The sequence below is a fragment of the Symphodus melops genome (assembly GCF_947650265.1).
Source record: "Symphodus melops genome assembly, chromosome: 6".
Classification (NCBI taxonomy): domain Eukaryota; kingdom Metazoa; phylum Chordata; class Actinopteri; order Labriformes; family Labridae; genus Symphodus; species Symphodus melops.
This window is the reverse complement of record NC_136696.1, coordinates 5,692,783-5,715,640: the sequence shown is the minus strand read 5'-3', so window position 1 is coordinate 5,715,640 and position 22,858 is coordinate 5,692,783. Positions and strand designations below refer to the sequence as shown.

Here is a 22,858-nt window from a genome sequence, read left to right as displayed (position 1 = left end):
GCCCAATTCGTGTGACCATAGTACTCTTTTACGTTGATATACGTTTTATTTACAACTCAATGAAAAATATTCATTAAAAATATTTATATTAAAAAAGTCGTATCATAGATAGATAGATAGATAGATAGATACTTTATTGATCCCGAGGGAAATTCAGGGCATCCAGTAGCAGTATACAGACAGGCAGGACACAAGACACAAGACATTGGTTACAGTACAAAACATTGTTACAATACACACCCGCTGTCCCCCCTCCCCTCTCTATACAATAATCCCCCAAACAAGATTTAGCAGCCCCTATGTGACTAAGAGTAAAGGTTAAACCTGTGCAGTTGGCATTAGCATTAGATTTAAAACTTATATAGCATAGTGTACCTAACCTGTGAGGAGAGAGAAGCATGTGTGCTGTGTGTGCTGGGTGTATGTACAGAGGTCTTTGAGCTTATGCCCGAGGTGTGAGTACAGTCGTTAAACAGTCAATGCAGTGATTAGCATTGAGTGTCCTAAACAAAGAGGTGAGACCCGGGATGATTAGGGTGATTGCCATTTAAGTACCCAACTATTGAGGAGCAGATTAGCATTAAGTGTTGAAGACAATAGAGTGAAACTTGACCTAGTTAGGGTGATTATGTCAACCATTACAGATGTAGCTAAACACAATAGTAGGATGAAACTATTAGGGTGCTTATCATTAAAGTGACCAGTGCTCAGTAAGGTGACCATCAATATGCATTAAAGTGTCCAACTGGAGGCTGACTCTGAGGTCAGCAGTGTCGATGAGAAGTGAGAAAAAAGTGAAAAAAGAGTCCAGGGTTCACCGTGTGCTTCTTCCCTGCCGTGACAGTGAAGTGTTGTACAGTCTAATGGCCAGGGGGACAAAAGAGTTCTTGAGTCTGTCCATGGAGCACGACTGTGACAGCAGTCTGTCACTGAACATGCTCCTCTGGCCGGTGAAGGTGCTGTGCAGAGGGTGTTGTGTTTTGTCCATGATGGAGAGCATTTTGTCCAGAGACCTCCTCTCTACCACTGTCACCAGTGAGTCCAGCTCTGTGCCCACCACAGAGCCGGCCCTCCTCACCAGTCTGTCCAGGCGTGCTGCGTCCCTCTTCTTGCAGCTTTCTCCCCAGCACACCACGGCGTAGAAGAGGACGCTGGACACCACAGACTGGTAGAACATCTGCAGCAGCTTTTTGCAGATGTTGAAAGACCCCAGCCTTCTCAGGAAGTACAGACGACTCTGTCCCTTCCTGCAGGTAGTGTCCATGTTAGGCGACTAGTCCAGCTTGTCGTCCAGCTGCAGCCCCAGGTACCCGTAGGTCCTGACCACCTCCACGTCGACCCCCCCGATGGAAACAGGTTCTAGATGTGGTTTGTTCCTTCGGAAGTCCACCACCATCTCCTTGGTCTTGGAGGTGTTTAGCTGCAGATGGTTGGCACTGCACCACGTCACAAAGTCCTCGATCAGGCTCCTGTACTCCTCCTCCTGTCCATCCCTGACACAAGCAACTATCGCAGTGTCGTCCGAGTATTTCTGCATGTGGCAGAGCTCAGAGTTATACTGGAAGTCCGAGGTGTACAGGGTGAACAGGACGGGGGAGAGCACAGTCCCCTGTGGTGCTCCGGTGCTGCTGACCACAGTGTCAGATGTGCAGTTCTTCAGTCTGACGTACTGTGGTCTCTCTGTGAGGTAGTCAGTGATCCACCTCACCAGGTACGAGTCCACCCTCATCTCGGTCAGCTTGTCTCTCAGTAGGAGGGGACGGATGGTGTCGAAGGCGCTTGAGAAATCAAAGAACATGATTCTCATCACGCTGCTCCCTTTGTCCAGATGAGAGTAAGCCCTGTGTAGAAGATAGAGGATGGCATCGTCCACGCCCACCTTTGCCTGGTATGCAAACTGCAGGGGATCCTGTGTGTGTTGGACCTGGGGTCTGAGGTGTTGGAGCAGCAGCCGTTCAAAGGTCTTCATAACGTGGGATGTCAGAGCGATTGGTCTGAAGTCGCCTGGCTCACTGGGGTTTTTCTTCTTGGGGACCGGGGTGAGGCACGAGGTCTTCCAGAGTACAGGAACCTTCCCAAGCCGCAGGCTCATGTTGAAGATGTGCTGCAGTGGCTCCCCCAGCTCAGCAGAGCAGGCCTTTAGCATCCTGGGACACACCTTGTCTGGGCCGGCTGCCTTCCTGGGGCGGAGTCTCTTCAGCTCCTTTCTAACCTGGTCTCTGGTGATGGTGGGGGGGAGGGGGGACGGATTGTCACTGGGGGTTGTGTTTGTCCTGGTGGAGGTGTTGGGGGGAGTGAGAGGGGGGGAGGTGTTGGGGGGAGTGCGAGGGGGGGAGGTGTTGGGGGGAGTGAGGGGGGGGGGTGTGTAGAGGGGTGCTGGGGGGACAGGCACTGGCTGCAGCGACGGGGCTGTCAAACCTGTTAAAAAACAAGTTGAGCTGGTTTGCTCTCTCAGGGTCCCCGTCTTCTGCGTTGTTGTTTTTCTTCCTGCAGCCTGTGATGGTTTTCATGCCCTCCCAGACCTCCCTCATGTTGTTCTGCTGCAGCTTCTGCTCTACCTTCCTTCTGTAATCGTCCTTTGCCTCTCGGAGTCTGACCTTGAGTTCCCCCTGCACACGCTTCAGCTCTGCCTGGTCTCCCTCCTTGAATGCCCTTTTCTTCCTGTTAAGGATCTCCTTGACATCGCTGGTGATCCAGGGCTTGTTGTTCGGGAAGCAGCGCACAGTTTTAGTGGGAACCACAACGTCCATACAGAAGTTCATGTAGTCAGTTGTGCAGTGTGTGACCCCCTCAATGTCATCACCATGGGTCTCTTGCAGGGCACTCCAGTCAGTGGTCTCAAAACAGTCTCTGAGCGCCTCCTCTGCCTCAGGAGACCACTTTCTAAAGGTGCGTGTTGTTACCGGTTGTCTCTGGATCTTAGTCTTGTACTGTGGCTTGAGTAGGACCAGGTTGTGGTCGGACTTACCCAGAGGTGGTAGGGGGGTAGCAGTTTAGGCGTCCTTCACGTTTGCATACAGGAGGTCTATTGTCCTGTTCTTCCTGGTGGGACAGCTTACAAACTGGTGAAAGTCCGGTAGTGTGGAGTTCAATGTAACATGGTTAAAGTCCCCTGAGATGGCAATGAAAGCATCCGGGTGCAGCGTTTGTAATGTCGAGATGTTTGAGTGGATGACGTCACACGCAGTCTCGGCGTGTGCACGGGGTGGGACGTAAACAGCAACCACGATCGCGTGAGAAAATTCCCTGGGCATGTAGTAAGGACGGAGACTTACCGCCAGCAGCTCGATGTCTTTGCTGCACATTGCCTCCTTTACAGTAATATGTCCATGGTGGCACCATCTGTTGTTAATAAACAGCGCGAGTCCTCCTCCTTTCCATTTGCCGCTGCGTTTCGTGTCTCTGTCCGCTCTCACTGTAGTAAAGCCCGGTAGATCCACATTAGCGTCCGGGGTGTTTTGAGTCAGCCAGGTTTCTGTGAGGCACATTAAACTGCACTCTCTAAATGTCCGGTTGTTCCTCACGAGAGCAGCCAGCTCGTCTGTCTTGTTGGTGAGACAGTTTACGTTCCCCATAACTATTACCGGAACCGAGGGCTTGTACCTCCATCGCTTAGCCACTAGCTTAGCCCTTAGCAGAGCCCCGGCTCGACAGCCTCTATACCGCCGCCTCAGCTCATCGGGTATCGGGTGAATGACGCCAGCTTGTCCCGCTGACCGGAGTGAGAGCAGCGTCTCCCTTGAATAAGAAAGTTTTCCGCTGCTATTTCCGCGAAAACACGAAAAAGTATCCATAGGATACATAAAGTTATACACTGGAAGTGTACTATAAAACTATAAAAACTATAAAGTAGAAGTTGGCACAGAGCCAAGACAAACGAATAACATATCACGACAAAGTACGACAGGGACGGAGCTACTGGATATGCGGCCACTCACGTCGGCGCACAGGTGAGATATCATAAAATATTTGTAAAAATTTCCGCCATATTTAACTTTCGTCTCGTGGGCCAGATGAAAGCCTCCTTCCGGCAGGACTCGGCCGTATGTTTGACACACATATGTTTGATAAGAGCAAACAAATGGATATATTGTAACATATATATTATTTACAATTATTGTTTTAAATGTTAGCCCTTATCCCCGAACAAACACAATTCCTTATAAACGTGAAACAGTATCAGTTAGGTATGAAACCCATAAAGGCAGGGAAAAATATTGACAGCAAATTCACTTTTTACTTGGTTAGAAAAAAAAAGATTTCAGAATGTGGAGGTAACTTATTATCTGAAAGGCTGTGCGCCATGCAAAAACGGTAACAAAAACCCTCATCTCCAAAAGTGAGTACTCATGGTGCAGTTTGTTGAAACATCTAAAATTTGAATTGTATTCGATAGGCAGCACAAATGGATTGGAAAATGTAATCTTGTATTTAGTCACTTATTAACTCATACTCATTTTTAGTGGAAACATTTTCATTTACCTTAACCTTTGAATTATATTTCTTTTAAGTGGGTCCACACTTAATAGTTTTCCAAACTTCGTTCTTGAAATGTTTGAGATTTACAACCCAGTGATTGGGATTTCTGGACCTAAAAACAGTTCAAACCTTTCGCCCTCTGACTTTGTGGTCACCCATTCCAACTGAGAATTATGTTGTATTTCACTCATGATTGAAAATTTGAGATTTGCTCTATTTGAGTAATAGGATATAAACACACCACACAAAGAAATGTAAGATCAGAGAACATTTTATTATGGTGCTTTTCACATCATATTATATGATCAGAAACAGCCCATCAACTGGAGTGCTTTACTCAGCCTCTTTTCCCTGTCAAAACAAAAGAAGAAACAATCAATATATACAGTATAATCCTGAATTCATTTATATCATTTTGCATGCCTTTGAGGGTTTTTATTATTCCTTCCTTCTCTGAAGGTTCAGTGAAGATCTCTTTTATTTTATTGATTTTAACTAATTAGGTGGTAGTTTATTCATTAAACATTAAGATATGAAAAACTAACATACCTTGCCAGAGTCACGGCTCTTAGCTCTCAGCTTGTTAACTTGGGATTCTGCAATGTCGGCACGCTCCTCAGCCTCCTCCAGCTCATGCTGGACCTTCCTGCACTTGGACAGATGAGCATTGGCCTGCTCCTCCTAAAAGAAAAAAAAAAAGAAAAAAAGATTGACATTTTGTATATTTTAGAAATACAAAGATTTACTGAGTGGAAAATAGAACTGTTCAATAATCAGGTTTGAAAATGGCATTTCATTTTTATATTAATAAGTCTCTTACCGCTTCCTCAGACTGCCTCTTGTAGGCCTTCACCTTGAGCTGCAACTTGTCAACCAGATCCTGCAGCCTTGAAACATTTTTCTTGTCCTCCTCAGTCTATAATAAAAGATTGGATACATTTCAATTTTTTTCCTCATAATACAGTATATAGGTGATGTTGATCTAATGCCAAGTGACTGTATACCTGGTAGGTCAGCTCCTTCACTCTCCTCTCATATTTGCGAACGCCCTTAACAGCATCAGCTCCACGTCTCTGCTCAGCCTCAACCTCTGTCTCCAGCTCACGAACCTTCAGAAAAAAGCAACATTAAATGTAAATATATTTATATATAGAACAGATATTTTCTTTTCCTGCACAGGGTATGTACATTTCTTTATACAAGTATAAGTCTATTTTTAACTCCTTGACGCCTATTGTCGCAAATTTGCATCAAACCGCTTCCACTCCTAATGCAGCCAAAATAGTGTCCTTATTCCTCCACTGCCAGTTGATGCACTTTCAATACATACCTAGGAACCTTTTGCAAGCATTAGTCAATCATAGGACCAGTCGGAGACATCATCAACATCCGTTTGATGTGCTATTTATGTGCTATTTTTATGTAATATCTATTTATGTGCAATTTTCAAGTAAATGTTCTCAACTTACGGTAATTTAGCATCGAGTTGAAAGCAGAAACACATGTAAATCTTGCCCCAGTATTTCATATTCTGAACAGGATTTTCTCACCCTAGACTCAAGCTTCTGGAGCTGCTTCTTGCCACCCTTCATGGCCAGATTCTCAGCCTCGTCCAGACGGTGCTGCAGATCTTTGACAGCAACCTCAAGGTTCTTCTTCATCCTCTCCAGGTGAGAACTGGTATCCTGCTCCTTCTTCAGCTCCTCAGCCATCATAGCAGCCTAGATGAAACAGCATTTAATGTTGATAAGAAACATCTTATCAAGCAACATTAAGCAGGAGTAAAAGGAAAGCATTTTTTAAAGACGTACATCAGTGATGGCCTTTTTGGCCTTCTCCTCTGCATTTCTTGCTTCCTGAACTGTGTCATCGACTTCACTCTGGACCTGAACCAGTTCACCCTCAAGCTTTTTCTTGGTGCTCATCAGGCTTGTGTTCTAAAAGAAAATTAAATTGTTTAATTAATTTAAAAAAAGATGGATTTACAAAGTTGTTCAGAAAATCAAAAAGTATATTTATTAAAGTAAAATCACCTGAGAGTGCAGGAGACCAACACGCTCACTTGCGTCCACCAGCTCCTGCTCAGCAGTTTTGCGGCTTCTCTCAGTCTGTTCCAGAGCAGCTCTAAGTTCCTCAATTTCAGCCATCATGAGACCGTTCCTGCGATCTACCATAGCAGCCTGTTCCTTCAGGTCATCCTGAGCTCTGACAGCGTCATCAAGATGCAGTTGTGCATCCTAGTGTAAAATGGCAGGAAAATATTCCCTTGAATACCAAGTAGTGCACTGACAATAATCTTCGATCAAAATCTGTGTGATTCAATACCTTCAACTGTGCCTGAACATTCCTCAGCTGCTTCTGGGACTCAGCAGCCTGGCGATTGGCATGGCTCAGCTGAATCTCCATTTCATTCAGGTCTCCCTCCATCTTCTTCTTGATTCTCAGGGCATCATTCCTGCTCCTGACCTCAGAGTCCAGAGTGGTTTGCATGGAGTCAATCACCCTCTGGCTGTTCCTCTTGATCTGCTCCATCTCCTCGTCCTTCTCAGCCAGCTTCCTGTCTACCTCACCCTTGATCTGGTTGAGCTCAAGCTGGACGCGAAGGATTTTGGACTCTTCATGTTCCAAAGTTCCCTAATGAATTTAAAGAATTAAAATATAAACCTTTAAAATACGTGTGTCCATAATGATTTTGAAATGTTTTTCAGAGGATTTTCCCTGAACAATTGTACCTCAGCCTCTTCAAGAGCTGTCTGGATCTCAGACTTCTCAGTCTCCACCTGCTTCTTGGACTTCTCCAGCTCATGGATGCTCTTGCCAGTTTCACCAATCTGTTCAGTGAGATCTGAGATCTCCTCTGCAGAGAGAATCATGTGTTTTGTATTGTGAAACCTCAAATGTTTACTAAGTATTGAATGCAATGTGAGAAAAAACAAGTGGAATACAGTGCTTCTGTAGTATGCAGTATGAACTCACGTTGCAGGTTCTTGTTTTCACGCTTCATGGTCTCCAGCTGATCCAGAGCTTCCTCATATGAGTTCTTCATCTTGAACAGCTCAGTGCTGAGAGAACGAGCCTCCTTCTGAGCTCCCTCAAGCTCTGCCTGACCCTCCTCATACTTCTGTTTCCACTCTGCCAACACCTAAAAAGCCATTTATTTGCTTAGTTGTTTATTAATACAATGGCGAATAACGATAGTGTGTCTTTGAATACAGAGTACAGTTGATAGAGGGAAACATTACCTTGTCAAAGTTTCTCTGCTTCTTGTCCAAGTTGGCAGCCAGACCATTCGCTCTCTCCACATCAATCATGAGGTCCTCCACCTCACTCTGGAGCCTCTGTTTGGTCTTCTCCAGAGAAGCACACTTGGAATTGACAGCCTCAATCTGTTCCTCAGCCTCCTGGAGGCGCTGGGCAAGCTTTTTCCTGTTTGAAAAGTGTGATTGGTCTCAGTGAAAACTTTAATAATCCATTTAGCAGAGCACTGATAATGTTTTCTCCACATACTAATGCAAATTAATGAAATCCTCCAACATGTTGACATTTTAAACTAGATCCACACATGAAAGGAGTACTAACAGTTCAGGCAGTACATTAGTCATTTTCAGCTAAGCTGTAATGCTTTACTTAAACATTTGGGGGTTTTTTGTTTTTCTTGAAATGTAACAATTTAAACTGTACGTACTTGGATTCTTCAAGCTCCTCAGTGCGCTGGATGGCATCAGTTTCATACTTGGTTCTCCACTGAGCCACTTCACTATTGGCCTTGGACATTCCACGCTGCAGCTCAGCCTTTGCCTCCTGCTCCTCCTCAAACTGCTCCCTCAGCAGGTCACAGTCATGACGGGCTGATTGCATTCCATGGGCAAGGGCATTCTTGGCCTGAAAAAAGAAAATGTCTTCATTATGAAAATGTATTAAATCACACATACTGTACAAAGGTATCAGTAAGAATTGAAAGTTTTCTTACCTTAACCTCCTCTTCAATCTGTCTCTTCAGCTCTTCAATCTGCTGTGTGAAGGCCTGTTTGCCTCTGGTCAGCTGGGAGACAAGAGCTTCTTTCTCCTCAATTTGACGGCCAAACTCACCTTGACAGAAAGATATCATGAAACATAAGTTTAGTTACATTTTAAAATAATTAACTACTGTGAAGACCTTTCACTGACAACTTAAACATACCATTTTCTGTCAGGAGACGTGCTTTCTGTGCACTGATGTCATTGATTTGACGGACATTTTCATCATTCTTGGTCTTCAGTTCGCTGTATTGGTCCTCTACAGTACGGCACATCTTTTCAAGATTTCCCTGATGATGAGAAACAGAGGTCATATCAGTAACCATTTGTTTTCTAACATGTATATGACCTTGTTTACTATCCTAACTTGGTTATTAAAGTAGCACAAAATGTTTTGTCTACCTTTGCTTTGGCAACAGCCTCCATGTTGCTGGAGAGGTCATCAATCTCCATCTTGTATTCACTCTTCTCCTTCTCAAGCTTCTGCTTGACACGCTGAAGGTTGTCGATCTGCTCTCCCAGCTCAGCAACGCTGTCAGCCTGCTTCTTGCGAAGAGCAGAGGCAGTGGCTTCATGCTGCAGAGTGGACTCCTCAAGATCACGGCGGAGCTTCTGGAACTCTGCTTCACGTTTCTTGTTCATCTCAATCTGGGCAGCAGTGGCTCCACCGGCCTCCTCCAGCCTCTCACTGATCTCCTCAAGTTCCCTGGAGAGGTCAGCTCTCTGCTTCTCAACCTTGGCACGAGCTGCACGCTCAGCCTCAATCTCTTCCTCCAGTTCCTCAATGCGGGCCTGTTAAATGTAGGTATGTTGTCTTTCAGTAAACATTCACTTTACAAACAAAACAATGTCTATTCTGGGTTTCTGTAAAACAATATGTTACCTGAAGCTCCTTGATCTTCTTCTGAAGCTGAGCACCCAATGTCTGCTCATCCTCAATCTTGCTAAGGAGCTGGCTGGTTTCAAAGTCCTTCCTGAAAGAATCATAGATACATTTCTTAGTGAGAGTTCATGCTTTTATAATAACATTTGTGTATGCCTTTGTTGAAATAAACAGTTACTTTTTAATTTTCTCGTCAGACTGCTGCTTGTCATTCTCAAGATCCATTATGGATTCCTGGGCCAGTTTCAGATCACCCTCAAGCTTTCTCTTGGCTCTCTCAAGGTCCATACGCAGCTTCTTCTCTTGCTCCAGAGACCCCTCGAGCTAAACAATAGTATACTACTTAATCATCAGGATTCAATACCATGTTATTTTCCATTCTGAAGGACTTGTGAACTTACATCATCCACTTGCTGCTCAAGCTTGGTCTTGGCCTTGGTCAGAGTATTGACCTTGTCCTCCTCAGCCTGCAGATCATCAAGAGTCTGCTGATGAGATTCCTGAAGGGCTTTCTTCTCCTTGGTCAGCTTGGCAATGCTCTCATCCTGAGAGGCCATCTCCTCAGTCAGGTTCTTCACCTACATTTGCAAGCAAGACATTGTCATTGAGGGAAGTGTTTAGATGGAACTTGATGGATGAGATAGATTTCTAAACCCAGACCTTGTTCTCAGTGGCATGTTTCTCCTTCTCCACTTTGGCCAAGGTAAGCTCCAGATCATCAATATCCTTCTTGAGCTCAGAGCATTCATCCTCCAGTTTTCTCTTCTTGGCAGTGAGCTCAGCATTGATTTCCTCTTCATCCTCCAGCCTCTCAGTGATCTCTTTACATTTGGCCTCCAGCTGAATCTTGCTCTTAATAAGACCCTCACATCTCTCCTCAGCATCAGACAGATTCTCTCCTTCCTAGTTTATCGTAAGGAAACAGATCTCAGCAAATCAATATTGGATAATATTAGACAGCATTTCAGTTCATCAATGTATACTTACAGATGCGACTTGCAGCTGCAGGTCATTCTTCTCCTGCAGAAGGGACACCATCTTCTCCTCCAGCTCCTTCTTCTTGGCCAGGGCAGTAGCCAAATCTGTCTTCATCTTGTCATAGTTCTCCTTCATCTGCTGAAGTTCCTTCTCAGTTTCAGCGCTCTTGAGCAGAGGCTTGATCTTGTAATACACTTTCATCCATGGCCAGTGTTTGACATTCATGAATGAGCGGATGTTGTACTGGATGGAATAAATGGCTTCCCTACAGAAAAGAGCAAGATGGTGTAACTGACCATTTTGTTGTGTGACTTTTTTTTTAAATTAAAAACTAGCTTTGTCCAACATGCCTCCTCTCTGTCATCTTCACAAACTCCTTTCTCATGACATAACCACGGCAGAGAGCCTGAGTCATGGTGACCAAAGTTGCCAGCTTTTCATCTCTCATCTCCTCAAGGGTACCCAGAAGACCAGCCTTAAAGAACACCTAAACAAACATACAAGGATGAAAATGAATACTGCAAAAGGCTACATTAAGTAAAGATAGATAGTAAGTAAAATCATCAGTCATGAGTCATGATGTAACATGCTCACAAAATGGAAGAAACATCATATCCCTTCAAGTAGAACACTGAAGAGAAAAAACATTCTTAAAGTATCTTACCTTGGTGTGTCCAAATTTGTACTCATCATGAGGAACATCAATTGATCCAAGCAGCTTCTCTGAAGCCTTCTTGTTGTCAATGAACTGGCCCTCAGGGATGACACTGGCATTCAGCACCTTGTATCTTTTATAAGAGAGTTCATTGTTAGTGTGATTGTTGCCTTTGAACCTTCTGTATCAAAACATATACAATATGTATAGATACCTCTGCTTGAAGTCAGCATAGAGGATTCTGCTGGGGAAACCTTTCCTGCAGATTCTGATACCCTCCAGTACACCGTTACACCTGAGCTGGTGGATGACCAGGAAGTTCTCCATCAGACCTGTAAAAAGACATTCATTACAGTCATGAAACATGTAACAACAACATATAGCCATTCCTCAAAGACTCTATTCAATTGATCTTTTCTATGTACCTGGAGTCTTTGACTCATTGGGAATCAAGCAACGCACAAAGTGAGGATGAGTGCTCCTCAAGTTAGTCATCAGCTTGCCCAAGTTCTCCTGTAGATCCACAATTTAAAGTGATGTTATTTAATATACATCAGTTTTGTGCATGAGTGAGAGGTAATTTCATAACAATGTCTTCAAAACCTTACCCTAAACTGTGAAGACACAGTCTGCATAGAACCACCCTTCTTCTTGCCTCCCTTCTTGCCAGCCTCTGTTGATATGTTTAACATTCACATAAAGTAATGCTAGTGTTTTGAATAATGTACATTTTGTTGAAAATGAAGTGAAACGACATTACATTTATTTTTATTTTAATGTTTGACTTTCCTACCTTCAACAACAGGAGGGTAAAGAGCAGCCAGCAGTTTAACTGCGGACTTCTGGTACAGCTGAACAACAGAGTCATTCAGTGGGTCCTTGTTCTTGTCCAGCCAGCCACCAATGTTGTAGTCCACAGTACCAGCATAGTGCACCAGGGAGAAGTGGGCCTCAACCTTGCCCTTTGCGGGCTTGGGCTTCTCAAATGCTTTGTTTTTGCCGAGATGCTGGTCATACAGCTTGTTCTTGAAAGATGTGTCTGTTGCCTTGGGGAACATGCACTCCTCTTCAAGGATGGAGAAGATACCCATGGGCTTTAGAAGAGGGAAAGACATATATTATATTTCTATTTGCATACATTTACATTGAGTATTAGAAAGAACAATTATGTTAAAACACCAAATGTAATTGTTACCTTCTCAATCAGCTCAATACAGGCAGCCAAGTCCATGCCAAAGTCAATGAACTCCCAGATAATACCCTCCTTCTTGTATTCCTCCTGCTCCAGGACAAACATGTGGTGGTTGAAAAACTGTTGCAGTTTCTCATTGGTGAAGTTGATGCAGAGCTGCTCCAAAGTGTTGAACTGTAAGGGGGCATAACACCAGAATTAGTTTTTGCAGACAAAACAACTGTTCATATCATGAAAAGTCAGTCAGGTACTGAACTGTTGGAGATTAAGCTTACATCAAAGATTTCAAATCCAGCAATATCCAGCACTCCAATGTAGAACTGCCTTGGCTGTTTAGTGTCCAACATCTGGTTGATACGAATGACCATCCACAAGAACATCCTCTCATAGATAGACTTGGCCAGGGCACTCACTGAGTTATTCACCTGAATAAAGAACAGTTTGATTAAAGTCAGTGAGATATTTAGAAAACACTAAACTTCCTCTCTTGATTTAAAATGAGGTACCTGATTTACAGTCTGTCCCTTGGTCACATACTCATTTCCGACCTTCACTCTGGGATAGCACAGAGCCTTCAGCATGTCAGCAGAGTTCAGACCCAGCAAGTAAGCAACCTTGTCAGCATCTGACAAAGGTGAAGTGATTCACTGTTTAATATTCAGCATCTAATTGTGACAGAAAACAGTCTGAAAGAAAATTTATTTTGTTGATCCTAAACTATAAGTAATGATAAATAAATTAGCTAACATTTAGATCTCACCTTCTGTGCCATCAGGCTCAGCCTGCTCCTCACGCTGCTTCTGCTTGAACTTCATGTTACCATGGTGGAGTACAGCACCAGTCATCTTGTAGATGCTAACTTTCTCTTCACCAGAGAATCCCAGGATGTCAATAGCATTCTGTTTTTGAAAGAGGCGTCCAAACGAAAGATTGTCACATAAAAACATGTGTTAATGATGTTGCATTCAAAAGCATAATTTATACAGTATCTATCTTAATATCATGCAGTGAAGCGCACTCACATCAGTGGCTTCCAGCTCAAGTTTGTCATCAATGCTGGCAACAGTGATCTGACCCATACTACACGTGGGGAAGTCATAGGGGTTGGTTGTGATGAGTGACATTTCTGGAGATCAAAAGGGTATATAATTCAATGCATTGTCATGTATGAAATGTATAGAGTGGTTTAACATTGAGGAACAAGTCGATGTGTTTACCAATAATCTCAGGTTTGTGGTTGGTCATCATCTGGTAGAAGATATGGTAGCCTCGCTCCAGCTCAAGCTGGAATGTAACTCTAGACTTCTCCAGCAGATCTATGAATAATGTTCATGAGTCACACTGGCCAATTCTTCATTCTAGTTATTTGTATATTGTATTAGTATTGTTACTTACATGTCTCAATATCAGCACTAGACAGTTTGCCAGTTGTGCCGAAATGGATTCTGATGAATTTACCCTATTTGGAATAAAGGCAATTTTTATTTAACACCAAGTAACATGGACAATGTGTCACAAGACATCTGATTTACAGAAATCTCTCCATACTTACGAAACGAGATGAGTTGTCATTCCTCACAGTTTTGGCATTACCGTAGGCCTCCAGCAGAGGATTAGCTGCAATAATCTGATCCTCAAGGGAACCCTGTAATCGTGGTTTAGTGTTGATATAAAAATAGTCAATATTCTATCGAATGGAAAAATATTGCATACATTAAAAATAATATTTTGCTAACAGTAATTTATCCCACCTTTGATGTGTCCCTCTTCTTATCACCACCAACTGAGATGGTTGCAAAGTACTGGATGACACGCTTGGTGTTCACAGTCTTTCCAGCACCAGATTCTCCACTAGGTATAGAAATGACTTTAAGAACTTTTTTGATGTATTTTTTAAGGTATTAGTAATATGTTAAACACATTTTAAACTTACGTGATCAAGACAGACTGGTTCTCCCTATCTGTTGACATACATTTAAAAATAGAGCAGTTAACTCTATGTTTTCTTGAAGCAGAAATCTCATTTACTGATAAAATCTTAGTTTGGTCATTTCTTACCAGTAGCCATGAACTGAAAAGCGTTGTCAGAGACAGAGAAGATGTGGGGTGGAGCCTCCATGCGCTTCTTGCCTCTGTAAGCATTTACAACCTCTTGGTCGTACACTGGGAGCCATTTGTAGGGGTTCACAGTGGCACAGAACAACCCAGAGTAGGTCTGAAAGCAGTCACAGAGATTCAACAGTTACTTCAATGTTCCAAACAAGTAAATCAATGTTAAAATACGTCTTGTTTCTTGTTAGGGCCCATTTTCTTACGTAGATCATCCATGCTGCATAACGCTCTTTGAGGTTATAAAGCACAGAGGCTTCATTGAGATGGGTCATCATGGCCATGTCCTCAATTTTGTCGTACTTGGGAGGGTTCATTGGAGTGACGTCATCTTCTTTAACTGTCTTCTCCTGGAACAGGACACTTGTTACAATGAGGATAGTTCATGTTGATTAATGTGAGTCTGACTTTATAATACCAACCTCACTCGTGTCCAGGACTTTGACGGTGACTTTGGCACCATCCTTCTTGACGATTGTTCCCTTCACATACAGCTCCTTGACATCAGTCACATAGCAGGCACTCTTGGCATCAAAAGGTTTGCTTTGAGCCTCGATTCTCTCCCTCTCAGGCTTACGGAGGTAAATGGCAGCCTTGCCGTAAACGGCCATCTCTGCGTCCGTACTCATGGTGGCGGTTTACGTCTCTGAATTTGTCAACATTAGACAAACATATGTATTTCTTTTTAGATCATGTTGCTCAGCCAAGTAACTGAAAAGTACACAGCAACTGATTTCAAACTCATTTCACTGCATTAATAACTGTGAAATCAGCTAAATTCATTATCATGTTCTAGACTTGCTTGACAGCGATAATATTAACACTAACCACACTTTTTTTTCCAAAGTGCCAATCATTGAAATGCCTCACATTTAATGATCAAAGTAAACCTTGTATGAAGATTTCCTTACCCGACCCTCTCTTCTAAAATTGTAAGTCTTTCGTATGGCACAGTTCTGTTGAAAACACACATCATATTGACAGTCATTTGCAGATGTTTTAGGCATATTCCCTTTAAACGAAATGTTGAGCGTATATTTATGGCACATCTTTCAATTTATGAACATTTTGATGTTATCCAGACCATATTGGATTAACTTACCACAGGCAGGCGTATCAAACTGTCTTCCACCACACACTGATATATCCACTTGGCCTCCTTTTATTCACTCTTTATATGCTTACGCAGGCAAAGCTAAATATGGAAAAAGGGCAAATGTGGTGTGGATAACATTCAATGATGACATCCAATAAAACAGATGCTGTCATTAAATTGTAGCATTGGATTTTATTACATGAGATAGAGTCTTGTTTCTTCCTTCAAAATCGCTTTAGTTTATTATTAGATACATTCCGATATAGCTAGTTCATACTTTATTTTATTTTAAGGTCTTAAAGTCCAAGATTTTAGGCCAATGTTTTGCACCCTTAGATGTTGGTCCAAAACACTGACTGTAAAGTTGGATTTATGCTTTCCATGTTGTTGGTATCTAAATATGCTGACAAATGTTTACAGTAAGTATCATGTCTATGTTATCTTTGGTACTTTCTTTCTTTTCTATTTTGTATTACTTATATTTTATCATAATTAATCTCTGTTGTCAGTTTTGAATATGTAAATAAGTTTAACCATTTAGTTTTTAGTTCCGCATATGTTAAAACTTTTTGGAGTTTTTTCTTTGAAGTTCCGATGGCTTTATTATTATGAGGGAAAAACCTCCTTCCTGACATATCAAATAGAGCAGGATGTAAAACTAACCAGTCAATGTATTATTTGTAGATCATTTTTTTCATGTTCCAACATTGTAATAGATACTAATTAACTGTTTTCCACACACATCCCAGTTGTATAAGAGTGGATTATACTACTGGGATGCTTTGAGACACTGAGGACTTCCTTTGAATGTTTGTTATATTTAGACATGTTTTTCTTTCTGTGACTCAGGGTCACCTTTGGAATCCATTGCAGCTGCCATAAATCCTTGTTGACAACAGCTGTCATTGTCCTGAGGAAATGACTGGCTTTGGAGGTTACAGCAGTGATATTCAAGCCTATGGGTGAGAGAATGGAGGGTTTACTGTGACACAAATATGAAATGGGATGGGATGGGGTTTTTTTCTACATTTGTACTTTCACTTTGTAATGACAGTATTGTTGCCACTATTGGCACTTAAAGGCATAGTATGTACAATTCTATGACAATGTTTACATCTAAATTAATTAGAAATGGACTTAGACTTAGCTATAATTATGTTTTTTGTTGAACACTTTCATTACCTCAAATATTTCCAACAGTAGAAGTCAGAGAAATCCTTATAGTTGTAAGGGAATATTGCAAAAAATCTGGGAATAAATTGCTTACCAATAGATTTCTTCACAAACATGTTCATAAAGGTGTCTTATAACACATAAAAACAATTAAATCCAACTCCTGTAGGAAAATCCGTGAGAGCGGCTCAAAGTCGGGGTACCTGGAATAGTACCTTATTGATACTCTATACTTATTGGTGAAAATTTGAAAATGTTCACCTTTGCTTTTGGTAGCTTGTGAGGGGTCAAACTAGGGGTTCTTTAGGATTCTGAATTCATTGCAAACATTTGTTTTCCAAAAAATCCACTCCTTGGTGAAGAAATGGCCACGCCCACTTTTACATGTAAATTTACAGTAGTTTTATATGTTTTTTGTATCTCGAATACTAGTTAAAAATATACTGCACCACATTGCTAAATGTATTAGGGGCCAGGTCTGAGTTTCCTCCACACTGTACTGTTCTTAAAGTGGGGACTGGGACCCCCTGGGGGCTTGTGAGACACTGAGAGGGGTGCTGCTTTCCATCACCAAATACAAAAGTTGAATGACCTAAAATTTCATATCTTACCCATTATGGTGGAAAAAAACATTCAAACATTAGTTGAATTTTAAATACAACTACAGTGGCAAAGTCATTTTGCTGAAATTAAATTGATGGTCAAAAAAATGTATTGAAGTATTCACATACAGTAAGTAAAACAATGTAAGAGTTTGTTGCTCACAGCAAATGAAAACACACAGACATCACCTGAGTGTCTGTTTCTTAAATGTTGAATGCCCACTCAGTCCTACAGTTTATACACAGATATTACTTATGTTCTGCTTCTAACCTTTCTTACAACACATTTCTCAAATAAGGACAGTTGGGGTTCCCCGGTCTCTAGCACAGTTAATGTGGGGGTCAAAAGCTGAAATGTATGGTAACTTCTGGTCTGCATCATCATTGATACAGTTCTTGCATGCTGTACCTTTACCATTTCTGCATGCCAAGATACATTCAATTAAAGCTTGTGAACCAGGCTCCTCAGGAGCCATGGTGTCCTGTGTTTGAACCAGCTTATAACCATAAACTCCTCCCACCCATCCATAGTCACTGGTGTCCAAAACACATGCTCTGCTCAACCTTCCAGTCCCAGGTTTTGATATAGGCCTGGAGAGATTGATTTGCAGCTTCACCCTCTATCTGTTGGAGGTACAGTTTCGAGTTAGATTAACTCAGCCATCGCCTTCCATAAGAACCTGTATCAAACCAGACACATTGAAACCAGTTATAGAGTAATAGATGAGGCATGATATGTGTACTGGAAATGTAGATACCAGCTCTTTGATGGCTATAGTAACTTGCAAAAAGTTCACTATTATAACCAAGAACTCCTGTTTTGATCAAGAGATTTGACCAGATATGGTACATTTGGCCCCAAGTACCTTGTGCATTGATGCAGAAACCTCTAATGTTGATAAATGAAGCCGATGTGAAAGTGTCAAATTTTGCAGTATGTCGAGTGTCCACTAGAGGCTGGCTGCAGAAGCACAGAAAGTCACATACACACCCATTCAAAAAGCCTGTTTTTACAGCAGACGTTAACATGTTTAAATCCTGGTTCAAAAAACCAAATAGTGTGATTAGCTCATGTCTCCATCCACACACGCTGTACAGGGGGGTGAATGTTTTGATGACTCATCAGTTTTGATTGGATGAAGGATAAGAGTTCTTAACAATAAGCCATAGCTGACCTGATTGACAGGCAGGCGTGGTGTAGCTGGTTTTCAAAATGCTCAAAACCTGCCTCAGCTCAAGGCCTCAGCTCGGCTTCCAAAGTCCCCTGCAGTAACAGATGGGTGCCGTGACATCACTCAGGCTTCTGCCATTCATATTTACAGCCTACAAGCAGAGACATAGGACCACAGTGATTCAGCGCTAAATGTACAGGTACACTCACTCACTCTACTGCTTAGAAACTCAATCGGAGACGAGCAGACAGTTTGTAAAAATAGTATGTTGTTGTGTTTTGATACGTGTTTCTAAGGGAACCTTATAAATGTGCTGTTTTCTATAGATGCTTCTGTGTTGTGCTTATTCAGATCTTATCTAAAAAGTTATCTGATTTGAAAAGTGCAAACTCTAATTACAAAAGTCATCTTGTAAGGTTTTGGTCAGGCTCAGCCCATGAATACAGTTAAAAGGACAGGTTGGGCTCAGAGAGAATGTGCATTGGCTCTGGTCAAGTTGGGTTTTTTTGGGTATAGTCTAAGCTAAATGGCCACGGTATGACTTTGCAAGAACCGTATCAATTATGATATAAAGCAGAGGTTCCCAAAAATGTCAGCTATGGAGCCCCAAAATAACTGTGCTCGAGACCAGGAAACCTCACTGTCTCTACATCAGCAGAGTAATGTAAGAAAGGCTGTATAATAATGTAATGTATAAACAGTAGGACTGAGTGGACAGTCACAATTTCCTTAACAGACACTCAGTTTACGTAGTTGTCAAATATCATTCATTATTTTTTCACTTATGGGAAGCATAAATTACTTTGCCACTGTTAACCATTTTTTAACCATTAGTTAAATTCAACTAATGTTTGAACGTTTTTTTCTACCATAATGGTTAAGATATGAAATTTTAGGTCATTCAACTTTTGTATTTGGTGATGGAAAGCATCTCGCGATCCCCCTCTCAGTGTATCACAAGCCCCCAGGGGGTCCCAGTCCCCACTTTAAGAACAGTACAGTGTGGAGAAAACTCAGACCTGGCCCCTAATACATTTAGCAATGTGGTGCAGTATATTTTTAACTTGTATTCGAGATATTAAAATCAACAAACATTCAAGAGATGTTCAAAGAGAGAGAAGGAGGATATCATTTGAGAAAAGATATGTTTTATGTATGTTATGTATTTATTTTGCTTTAAGAAATATTTTTTGTAAGGTACATGCTTGTTCGAAAAAATAAACAATCAATCAACATATAAAGCTACTGTAAATTTACATGTAAAAGTGGGCGTGGCCATTTCTCCACCAAGGAGTGGATTTTTTGGAAAACAAATGTTTGCAATGAATTCAGAATCCTAAAGAACCCCTAGTTTGACCCCTCACAAGCTACCAAAAGCAAAGGTGAACATTTTCAAATTTTCACCAAAAAGTATATAGTATCAATAAGGTACTATTCCAGGTATCCCGACTTTGAGCCGCTCTCGTTGATTTTCCTACAGGAGTTGGAGTTAAATGTTTTTATTTGTGTTAAAAGACATCTTTATGAACATGTTTGTGAAGAAATCTATTGGTAAGCAATTTATTCCCAGATTGGCCAAATATCTGATAAAATACCCTTACTGGAAAGAAATCGAAAAACACAAAACTACACAGGTGGTCCCTGTATGTCAGTGGTGTCCAAACTTTTTTTCTTGCGGGCCAAAATTGTCGCGTTAGAATTGCTCACGGGCCACAGGGTTTTGTTGTTTGTTTTTTTTAAATATTGGAAGGAACTTTTTGTATTTTGACCTCTTCAAAAAATAATGTAAATACACAATAACTAATTGCAGTGGGAAACTGTTGTGTTCTAATTTTTTGGAAAGAATAGTCAGGCTTTTATAGGTCTCCCTCGCTAACATGAAAAAGAAAAAAAGAACGAAATATGCCATCTGATGAGGCCTGGGGCCAAAATCTTCTGATTCTTCGATTTGAAGTCAAGGGCCACAAAAAATCCACTCAAGGGCCACAAATGGCCCCCGGGCCGCACTTTGGACACCCCTGCTGTATGTGAATCGCATCTGGGGAGTTTTTCCCAACCTTTTTTCCTGTCAATTCCTTTTAAATTCTAAAATTAATTTTATTCAAAATCCCATCCATCACAGATTTGTGAAGTGCTGCTCCCTCATCATTCTTGGTCTTGTTTTTTTTTTACTTTAGATCAGGCGTCCCTAAACTTTTTTCTTTGAGGGCCACATAACTTTGTCTTTCTCTGTTGGGGGGCCAGTTTGTATAGTGTAGATGGATTTTATCCCTGGAGATTTGATTATGATTTTATATTTGCTTACTATGCCTAATGATGCTAGATTACCTCAGGATATTGTATTATAGGTATTTGTTTATTATGCTTAATTCTAGACCCACTATTTATTTTGGCATGCACTTTAGCCTACCTGCATGTGTCCATTACTTTACAAGAGAGATATGTAGCCTATTTAAGAGCATTATTACTTCCATAATGATATTTGCCCACACTTACTTTGTTATTCAAGTCAGAAAAGTAGGATTACCTATATGCATGTTCATCAGAGTGAACTTTATGGCTGCAACTGGCTGGTGAGGAGTTCCATTTTCGGTTCCATTCTTGTCACAGCAAGTCTCCATGACTACAAGTGTTCATTAGTAAAAGTATCTGTGTTTTCAACAGTTACATGTGTGAAAAGGTTTGCTTATAAATATAAGCGCTGACAAAAAGTGAGGACGTCTTCATAGCTTGCTTATTGATGCTTGGGTAATTGTTGTAATTGTGAGGGCGGCAGAGAATTCAATGAGACTGAATGAGCCTTTGAGAACATCTCAATCTGTAATTAGGCCAACTCAAACTGATAAAAAGGCAGGGCTTCTAAAAAAGGCAGATTTTTTTCACTTGAACAATTCAAAGAATGAAGCGGCAAACACCGTGTTCGGAATTTCCACTGCTTCCAAACACTTGGGGCAGCTGATTTCACACCACAGAGGTTTTAGGTAACAGGGAGATGAGCGAAGTTTTGCTTTTGCGCCTATCCCACAAGCGGTACTAGTTTGACCTCAAATTATTTGTGACTGCATTTCATAAACCAGCTTCCCATTGCCTTGGAGCTGCAAGTTAAGGCTGTTGCCCATTAAACATTTCTGTCACGTCTGCTCAAAAGGTGAAATACCATTTCCATTGTGGGTCGATCAGCTCCGGGACAGGCTTGCCTTCTGTCAGGAGAAAGGTGTCAATTTCGGGTTTTCAGCTTGTAAAAGTGTTTCAACACTGTACCTCGGCTTAACAATTGGATTTCGGTGTGGTAAAGCACATCTCTGTGTGAAGAGTATTGTTTGGAGAGAAATTCTTGAAACTGTCTGCGTTTCAGTTCGTTTGTCATGACAACCTTCATGAAATCATGTATGGACCTAATTCAGGGCCAGACATTTTGATCATTTGAGAAAAAATTAAAACTGAAAGTTTAAGTTTTGCACTTAAATTTTGAAAAAATCATTTATTTTCATTTTTAACAATATATATTTTCATTATTTTTTTCAGTTGCAGATTTTATGATTCAGATCCAGATTTTTACAGTTTCAAATTGTTTTTTTTCTTCTTTTTATCATTCAGGTCTGTTATTCACTTTTTGACGTGTGTTTTCAGTTTCAGACTTTTGGCCCATATCTGGCGTGGGAGGCGTGTCATCAACTGAGAGGGGCGTGGAAAAAAAGATGGAGTGAGACCTCTTTGCTGCATTTCGCTGTTCATTCGTCCCATTAATCTCTATATTTGCTTAACATACCCAAAGCCCCTTCTGTTGATGGTGATGTTGGCCAGCTTTGACCACTCAAGATTTAACTCTTCCATGGTTCAGCCCAGTTAAGCAAATGATCCTCCCCTATAGTTGTACCTTTGAGACTTTGGAGGGCTGCCAACACCTTGGACACTTTAAATTTGAGCTAACTCCAGGAATACAAATAAACAGCTTTGTTGTGACCTGCACATCATTGCGCTAATCCAGTGCTATCGAAAAAAAGTGAAATTCTTTCATTTTCACCTGCAGCTGGGCGTATACATAACCCACCATTTATTCAATTCATCTGGTGATTGTACTCATATAGTTAGCTGACCTCTGCTTTAAACTTTCAAAAATCTGTGATTGATCACCCCTCATGGTTCCGGGTGCACATTTTCCAAGGATAGATGGAGAGTGTATCATCATGGTGTAATATAAATGTACTGCGACTATATCCCAATGCAGTGTCTCAGTAAAAGTTGAAAGCGTTTAAGTAGTGAGTGTATGCGCCATGAAGATGAAGACAATTCGGCCTTTAAGAATAACTATATAAACATATTTGACAGACTTAACACAGCAATCAGTGTTTCCTTGTTTCAAAAGCTGCTTTGTCTTTTCTCCATTGTATCTTACCTTGCTGGGTTTATAATGCAGGTATCGCCCTGTGACTGTGTATAACATTAATTAGAACTTTAAGGCTTTTAACGTTACAGCCAGCTGAAGTCTTTAGCTGAGCTAA

At 41.4% G+C, this 22,858-nt stretch overlaps 1 protein-coding gene and 1 long non-coding RNA gene across 2 annotated transcripts; one reads left to right on the top strand and one right to left on the bottom strand.

Annotated features, from left to right (window-relative positions):
• Positions 1 to 4,734: 4,734 nt before the first annotated feature.
• Positions 4,735 to 15,479, bottom strand: LOC306825480 (myosin heavy chain, fast skeletal muscle-like). Its single transcript, XM_079346247.1, has 41 exons — positions 15,416 to 15,479; positions 15,225 to 15,269; positions 14,736 to 14,959; positions 14,520 to 14,663; positions 14,263 to 14,419; positions 14,138 to 14,165; positions 13,956 to 14,055; positions 13,757 to 13,849; positions 13,600 to 13,663; positions 13,422 to 13,520; positions 13,227 to 13,330; positions 12,965 to 13,103; positions 12,711 to 12,829; positions 12,480 to 12,629; positions 12,208 to 12,378; positions 11,806 to 12,106; positions 11,621 to 11,685; positions 11,438 to 11,525; positions 11,227 to 11,344; positions 11,022 to 11,145; positions 10,708 to 10,844; positions 10,367 to 10,622; positions 10,040 to 10,282; positions 9,781 to 9,957; positions 9,558 to 9,703; positions 9,380 to 9,470; positions 8,899 to 9,288; positions 8,660 to 8,786; positions 8,450 to 8,568; positions 8,165 to 8,361; positions 7,722 to 7,905; positions 7,456 to 7,621; positions 7,212 to 7,336; positions 6,805 to 7,113; positions 6,513 to 6,716; positions 6,291 to 6,416; positions 6,030 to 6,200; positions 5,484 to 5,588; positions 5,300 to 5,395; positions 5,029 to 5,160; positions 4,735 to 4,830 (listed from the first exon to the last, which is right to left on the bottom strand). Exons 3-41 carry the CDS (start codon positions 14,940 to 14,942, stop codon positions 4,813 to 4,815), a joined length of 5,790 nt encoding a protein of 1,929 aa, XP_079202373.1. The 5' UTR covers positions 14,943 to 14,959; positions 15,225 to 15,269; positions 15,416 to 15,479; the 3' UTR covers positions 4,735 to 4,812.
• A 239-nt stretch (positions 15,480 to 15,718) lies between these two features.
• LOC306825482 lies at positions 15,719 to 22,256 on the top strand. The gene is made up of 3 exons (XR_013779273.1): positions 15,719 to 15,828; positions 16,259 to 16,371; positions 21,987 to 22,256. It is a non-coding gene; the product is annotated as an uncharacterized lncRNA (long non-coding RNA).
• The last annotated feature ends 602 nt before the right edge of the window (positions 22,257 to 22,858 follow it).